At 30.6% G+C, this 8,700-nt stretch overlaps 1 protein-coding gene across 1 annotated transcript; it reads left to right on the top strand.

The window, feature by feature from the left end:
- The first annotated feature begins 4,713 nt into the window (after positions 1-4,713).
- LOC112523397 (transcription factor bHLH30-like) lies at positions 4,714-7,408 on the top strand. The gene is made up of 2 exons (XM_025132988.1): positions 4,714-5,355; positions 6,689-7,408. Exons 1-2 carry the CDS (start codon positions 4,720-4,722, stop codon positions 7,160-7,162), a joined length of 1,110 nt encoding a protein of 369 aa, XP_024988756.1. The 5' UTR covers positions 4,714-4,719; the 3' UTR covers positions 7,163-7,408.
- Positions 7,409-8,700: the final 1,292 nt, after the last annotated feature.

Raw genomic sequence — 8,700 nt, 5'->3', positions numbered from 1 at the left:
TAATTTTGAAATTCTCTTAGTTAACATATTATGTTATTTAATTTGTTTTAATTATATTATAAAATTTTATAATTAACTAATTTTTTAAAATGTCTTTTTTGGTCATTTTTCATTTAGTTTATCAATTAATTTTTATCAAATGTAATTTATTCATTAGCTAGCTTATAAGTAACTAGTTAGTTTGTCAAACATAGTCTTTATGTTACTGGTCATATTAAAAGCATCTTTAACAATTATGCTATATTTTTATTTTAAATTTGAAGATTTATTTATTTTCTATTATTTTTTTAAAGAAAAGTTTCAACATTTTTAAATGGTACATTTAAAAAGAAATAGAAAGGAGGGATGGCCATTTAATGTCCTTTTTATTGGAAAAGACAAGTTTAGCTCTAACCAAATCATACACACTATTTCATTACGAGAATCTCTCCCTACCATCAATTTGTTGGATCTATTTACCCTAGCCTTTCCTCTTTGTTCAACGAATAAATCCTAGGTACCTTTTATTATTACTTATTATAAAAATAATCCTAATAAATAAAAGTATAATAGTAAATAAGTATTATTAATCACATATTTAATTCATCTTATATATAAGCTTAGGTTAATGTAGAAACTTAAAAATTCTTTAAAAGAGCATAAAACACTCTATTAGCATATGTTAATTTACATGATTTGTTTCATGATATTTAATCTGTAGTTTTTGTTTCACAGTCTGAAGCAAGAAAATTCACATATGTTTACAATGTAAACATAAACATATGTGTAATGGCACTTTAAGCATTTTTGAGAACATAGTAAGACTCTCATGATGTAAAAAACTATGAACACTTCATGTTATTCACTAATTGTTGAGAAACTGTAGAATATGATCTTACTGTTATCATTTCATTAAGAAGATATCATGTATTAATCAATTTGGTATTTGTTCAACCGTTATCAAATATTAAACACTACTAAATAGAAGACTTTTACCTGCATATTTTTCTTATGAAAAATCCGTTATTAATCACAAAAGTTGGTGAATAAATTGTTGATAATCGTTAACAAAATTACTTTTTGGATAATCCATTGGTATTTTCTTGAAAAACATCAAGTTGTAACAACCCATTAATATATATGGATAAAAATTATTTATTTAATATTGAAATATTTAATAAATAATGCATTGAGAACATTAAATATTGTTGGTGTTTCAATTTAAAAGATTATAAAATAGTAGGTTAGAAAATTAATGGAAAAAGAATGTGAGGAACTGAAACCGAGGTGTAGAATAGGAATAGGAATAGGAGTAGGAATAGGATTTATTTACTCGATATTCTAAATATTTAATTAATTAATTAAATAAAACAAATAAAGGGAATGGTTGTGTTCCAAGACACAATCATTACAAGCCTCTTCACAGGAAACACAAAGGAGTTTGGGCGTGGATGCTACCACCTCTCTCTCTCTCTCTTAAAAACCCTTCCTCTTCCCCTTCTCTTCAACATATATCAACTTTTGGGAAAATGAAATTCGTATCATGTTTTATACAAGACAAAAGTAAATTCACCTTTTTCACATACAATTTCATCCATCGTAAAACATATATATATATAAGAAAGATTATGCTAAATATTCAAATAAATATATGGTTAAAATATATGAATATGAGAACAGTCATATCATTGCAGTCATATATAGGTCAATGTATGGGTGAACCAACAAATTGGTCCATGACCAAGTATATGAATAATCATATTTGATTTTATACATGAGATTAATGATTAATCATATATGATTTGATCATTTCGTTTATTTAGTTATTGTTCTCATATATATATATATATATATATAAAGGAGCGATCAAATAAAAATCACTCCAATTTGTAAAAACCGTAAAAACTATTCTCATCCGTCGTAATCTTATGAAATTTTTTCATGAAATTATTTAATCTTATGAAATTGTTTCATATAATACTTTTTTTGATGAAGTTGTTTAATATATGGTTATAAAATTGTTTCATATATTACTTAATAAAATTTTAATGAAACTGTTTCATGTATTTTTCTAAAATTAAAATAATGAAGATGATAATATTCATGATTAACATATTCCACAATGAAAATGATTAATCAACCTCTTATAATTACAAAAATATGAACAAAATGAAAAATTATGATTGATGGACTGAGGTTTTTACAAATTGAGTGGTTTTCATTTGATCACTCCATATATATATATATATATATATAATTTGGAGATGAGATTTGTAAGGAGACATGTTATTTATTTGAAATGATAGAATGGTTGTTCCTTTAAAGATCTCCGGCCGTCTTAAAATGTAGGGAGAAGATTTTAATAAAGACGTTGTTTGGTAAACATAAACTAGCTTATTTTATTAGTATATATGTTTAGATGCACATGAGCTGGCTTATTAAAACGTAGTTAGAATTGCATTCTGAAACTTTTTCACATTTTCCAATTATACCCCAATTTATATTAATTATTAATACAAAAATAATTATTACAAATATTAATATCTTATCTAGTATTAATTAATATTAAGTGAAAATTATTAATTAGTTTTAATAATACATTAGTGTTAATTAGTAATTATTTAGAATTATTATGAGACATAAATTATTTTAATATCATTTTTTGTTCTTATTCAATATATTTAGTTATCAAAAAACAAAGATATCAATTTTAAAATTGTTTTAGTAAGTTATACCCAAATTAAAGTTATAATTATTTTGTTTAATAGATAATAAAATTGTATTAACTGAATTTAAATAAATACTTAATTTAATTATTAATTGTATTTTTTTAAATTATTAATTAATTGTATTTTTTTTAAATTATTAATTAATTAGGATATAGATGAGGTTGACCATTTTATATTTTTGTTCATGATATATATAATGGTTATTTAAAATTATAATTTAACATAGATTTTGTTCTATATTTGCTTTAACAAACTTAATATATATATATATATATATATGTGTGTGTGTGTGTGTGTATGCATATAATCAATTTGAAAAAATTATTTTAATTGACATATTATACTATGATATTTTTCTTTTACTATCTTGTTTGGATTAGTTAACATGTTATATTATTAAGAATTTGTAGGCTAATTTTCAAAGTGTCATTTTTGTTATTTTACATTTTTCATCTACTTTGTTCATTAGCTTTTGCCGAACATCAACTAATAGTCAAACATATCCAAGACTTCATACATTGATAAAGTAGAAATGTATAATAACAATAAAGACGATTCATGATAATGTCATATATTGAATGGCATTATTTTAAAAAGTCTAGAAATATATAATGATAAACATGTTTCACATATAGTTTGTATGTTTATCGCATTTCATTTATAAACTAAAGTAGTTTCATAGTTGAACGATATCCTCAAATGTGCGAAGGCATTATAGAGAAAATCTGATATCATTAAGATGGTGTGTCGTGTTGATGTTCAATAGGATACTTTTACACATTTTATTTGTCTTTTGATTCGTTACAAAATAACCATAATTTTCATGAATATTAATGTACGTACGTACACTTTGCAATTTGTTGCTTCAAAATGAAATATTTGCCACCAATTTGTTGTTAGAAGTACAAAAAAGCATATACTAGAAGAAATACATAGCTTTCTTTTTACCTTAGAATGGAAAATGTGTTTGACCGATCGAGGCATCAACAACAAAGGCCAGAGACCAAAGAAAAGCTACATACTGTTAGCTCTTCTTTCCATCATAATTACTCTCTCTCTCTCTATGTGTGCTTTTATCTTCGTTATTGTCTTTGGTCGGTCGACAAACTGTGTGTTGTGTGTTCACTGTGTTCTGCTCGTGTTTCCCCCAAACCACCCTTCTCTCTCATGCCGCACCACCACTCACACGGTCTCATAATGCACTTTGAACCAATCATAAAGCAACATATATATATAGTGTGTGTATAAATATATAAATGTTTATGTATCTACTTGTAGGTTAGAAGATTTATAAAAATATTGTTATTTTTTGTTAGTATTCAAAGCATAAAGCACAAGTGTGATAGCTACAGAAATGGATAGTGTGAAAGAAAAGAGGTAGACATTAATGCCGTAAGGAGAAAGGAAAGGTAATGTCCCCGCTCTCCCCATAGAGATAGAGAGAGAAGAGTGGGAGAGAGAGTGTGCGTGGGTAAGATATATACATATATATATATACATATATTAGAGTGAGAGAGAGAGAGGGAGAGAGAGATAGGATCGTGGATTGTGAGGGACCAATATGAGAAAAAACAAAAAAGAAAACCAATTTTTTAGCGCAAGGAACAAAAGCTAAAGCCTTTTTACTTTATTGTTTACAAGAATAAAAAGGGTCACCACCCCACCACCCTCTTCCTCTTCCCCACATCAATCTAGCTGCAAAACAAAACCTACCATTTCTAGAGAGTGAAAATCATCAAGAACAAGTCTTTTTTAGAGAGATAAAGCAAAACATAAGGTGAGTGTCCAAGATACCATCAAAGATCCAAGTTTTCCCTTTCTTTTATGTTTTCTTGGTTTAACTTCTTGGGTTAATTAGATTTAAAGCCAAGTTTTTTAGGGTTTTCTTAAACACTCCTTCTCAAATCTTTATTTGTTAACTTACAATTCTACCCATGTGTGTGTATGTTCGTATATTAATGCGTATAGAGAAGGGTGGGTTGTTTTTTGGGTGGTGGTGAGGTAAAATATTATGTGTGCTAAAAGAGAAGAAGAGATAGTTATAGAAGAAGGTGATCATCATCATCATCAGAATATTCAAAGGTTTCAAGAACAACAATTAATCCTTCAAGAAATTCAACAACAAAGCATGGGTATTAATGATTATTCGTATAGCAACACTAGGTTAATGTTCCCGTCGTCATCATCATCATCAGAAATCTCTCCAATCTCGAATCATCATCAGCAATCTTCATCATGGAGTACCCTACCTCAAGTGTTCCACCAAAACAGCAACTTTAACCCGCTTCTTCAATACCCAACCCGAGACCACGACCCGTTTCTTTTCCCTCCACCACCGCCACCTCCTCCGCCGATGTCATGCTACGGCGGTTTGTTTAACAGAAGGGTACCAGGTGGCTTGCAGTTCGCGTATGAAGGTGGTACATCGTCGTCAGATCATCACTTAAGACTCATATCTGAGATGGTCCAACCTGGATCCGGCCCGTTTGGGCTCCAAACAGAAATGGGTAAGATGACTGCTCAAGAGATCATGGATGCTAAAGCTTTAGCAGCTTCGAAAAGCCATAGCGAAGCCGAACGACGACGTAGGGAACGAATCAACAATCATCTTGCAAAGCTCCGAAGCTTACTTCCTAGCACCACCAAAGTAAGACTCCCTTCGTTTAACCTATTTTTCTATCTTTATCTGAAAAAATTATCGTTATTTATCATACGATTTAAATATAAATAAAAATGATATGACATAATCTACTAAATTAATGAACCAAGTACTCTAAGTATCTTCCGGTGTGGTTTACCTAAATCGTAATGATCGATCTCCCAAGCAACACTTGAATTGTACGAAAGATTTATGCTTTTGTTGGTGGAAATCTATCAAGATTTCTTGAGAAGTTGGTGAGAGAAAATGTGGGCATTTTGACAATATATATAAAGAGGAACCAATGAGCAGCTATAAAGGTTGCAATGAAAATTTTGTTGCCGGTGTTTTTGAAGTCTAAAAAATTATGAAAAGAAACCACACTTTTGATCTCCTACTAACAACACCAGACAAACTAAGCATTCTTGTGTCAGTCATCACATAAAACGTACACTATATACGTGTTTATACACCCACGCCCATGCTTTAAACTCCATCATTACCAAAACACTCATTATAACTTGCAGTTTGAATTCTTCAACTCTCTTTTTTTATCTCTCAAGAACCCACCATCTTTTGTTTTCTTCTTCTTCACATAATGATGATCATTCCACATTCATTCACAAATCGGAGCGGATTGAGTGTTTTTGACATCAAATATTACGAATCTAGGTGATGGGTCTATTATATACATGTTCATAGATACATATCAAGCAATTCAGGTATAATGATTATAAGGATAGTGTCTTGTGTCATGGGTATGCATGTTTAATTTATGTTTAAATCGTATGAAAACTCGTGTTCGATTCCATTGAGATTCAGAAAATATAGTGCATCAAGAATCATGTTCAATGTGTTTCTTCTTTCTGGAATGTGATAATTAAATTAAAATGAGCTAATTAATGGATTACTGTTGATCTAATTTGAAGTTTTAAACACTTAAATTCATCACATATACGACTTCTTAAGTTCATTAGCTGATACATATGCTTTTAATGACAACTGCATGCTTTTTAAGGCCTAGCAAGCATCACTGGCGTGAAGGTCTTCTACTGTAAAACATAACTTAAGATTGCGACAACTCAGTTATGGAAGAAATTTATATATGTAATATTAAAAAAAAACTTAATAAGGCAACATATTAGTGAAAATTTTATCATCTGAATTTGTTACTAAAGTAAACAATTAATGAGATGTTTTCAGTCGTTCTCTTTTTCTATTTATTTATATGAACAGCATTTGTGTAGTTATCTGAAGAATATTTATATGAACTGCAAACTTGTAAAACAATCTGCATGTTTTCATATTACTAATGATTTATATGTATATGTATGTATATTAGACGGACAAGGCTTCATTGCTAGCTGAAGTGATACAACACGTGAAGGAGCTAAAGCGTCAGACATCTATAATTGCTGAACAAAGTCCAGTCCCCACAGAGATTGACGAGTTAACTGTGGATAATGCATCTGACCAAGATGGTAAACTTGTGATCAGGGCCTCATTATGCTGTGAGGATCGATCAGATCTCTTACCAGATCTCATCAAGACTTTAAAGGCCCTTCGACTGAGAACCCTAAAGGCCGAAATCACAACCCTGGGGGGACGTGTGAAAAACGTTTTGTTTATCACTGCAGAAGATCACAATTTAAACGGAAATGATGATCAGCAAATGGTGAATTATTCGATAAACACGATCCAAGAAGCCCTTAAGCAAGTAATGGAGAAAACAAATGGGGATGATTCTTCGTCTGGGAGTGTAAAGAGACAGAGAACAAACAACATCAATATCCTTGAGCATCATAGATCTCTTTAGCCGGTGGTGCGTGTAAGCTGATCTAGATACCTAAAGAAAACGCGAACGAAAATCACTAATTACGACCTAATCTTAGGGCTTTTTTTCCTTGAAATCTTGGATTTCTAAGTCTCGGTTCTTTCTGTATGGGGTGTTTTGCTTTTCTATTTCCTTTTCATTAGTTTTTTTGATCTTTTCAGAGATGGGGATGCTTAATTTGTTGTTGAAATTGTGTGTATGAAGAAGTTAAAAGCTAGTAGTAGTAGTAGTACACTACTACATGGGTGTTGTCCTTCTTGTGTAATTCCGATGAAAAAAGGAGAGAAACCTAACAATATAGAAATGTCGTTTTTGGAAGGGAACACTCAGTTCGTTCCTTGTTATGTAGTGGAACATGTATTTATTACCAATTCCTCTCTCTCTACCCTCTTTTTCTCTCTCTAGATATTGCAAATAATGAGTTAGTGGCATAACTATAATGATGAGAAGGTGACGATATAGTTTACATCACGATTACATATGGATAGATGTACTACATCACTTTCTGTTTTCATCGTCCATCACCTTCCTGGCAACTTCATCATTTAAGATGCAAGATCAAAACCCTAATTAATGACGACATATATATATATATATATATATATATGTTAGCTATTTATGTATCTAGAGCCTTTCTTGTATTTTGTCCATACTTTTTAGGTTACATCTTTTCTGTACGTTCAATCAAATTGTTCAAATCAGTATACAGAAAATTGAATTTCTTCAGTAGATTAGAGACTTGGTAATCTATAACTCGTCCATTCATCTTCTCCATTTTCTGGTAATATCAATTGCTTTATTTTTATTTTTTATTTTTTCATCGATTTTCTTGGTTCTTGGTCTTCATCGAGTTCCATGGTTCTTGATAATACTGGTTTCACCTACATACATTACCAAATGGAAGATTTTTATCTTCAGATTTTTCCCTGGGAAATCCGTCACTAAAGAATGACTCATCACAAAACCGTCACAAAAGTCGGTGGTTAAATTGTTGGTGGGTAATTCATGAAATCAATAACAAATTACCTATTCAGGTATTTTCTAGGTGATCCGTTGTATTTTCTTGAAAAATATCAGATTCTACCAAAGCATTGGTCTTTTCTAGATAATGTTCATCTATTTTATAGTGGTTGTTGAATCGACCTATTGTTCTCTTAAACCTCGTAAGTTTGAATCTCCCCAAAGTCCAAAACCTCCTCTGTCTGATTCTCAAGTTCGAACAAAATTGGAATATGAGAAGTGATTTTCTTTTAGTCTTTCTTGAATTGGCATTATATTTAGGGGTTCCTATTTCTCAATGATATTTCACGATCAATACAATTTGCTGAATCCTGCCCAGATACGTTTGCAAATAAGATAATTGTCTTTTCAACATAGTTGCATCTCACATATTATGGGTAACGTATCCTTAGTCGTGAAAGATATGTCGCCTGACAAGCGAAGGAAGCAGGGTCGTCCTTGGAGGAGGGCGGGCCGGACGTATGCCTAGGGGCCATAAAAATTAGGGGCCCAAATTTTTT

The sequence above is a fragment of the Cynara cardunculus genome (genome assembly GCF_001531365.2).
Source record: "Cynara cardunculus var. scolymus isolate 2C chromosome LG 12, CcrdV1, whole genome shotgun sequence".
In the NCBI taxonomy this organism is placed as follows: Eukaryota; Viridiplantae; Streptophyta; class Magnoliopsida; order Asterales; family Asteraceae; genus Cynara; species Cynara cardunculus.
Note: the sequence above shows the minus strand (reverse complement) of the source record. Positions and strands in the feature narration are given on the sequence as shown.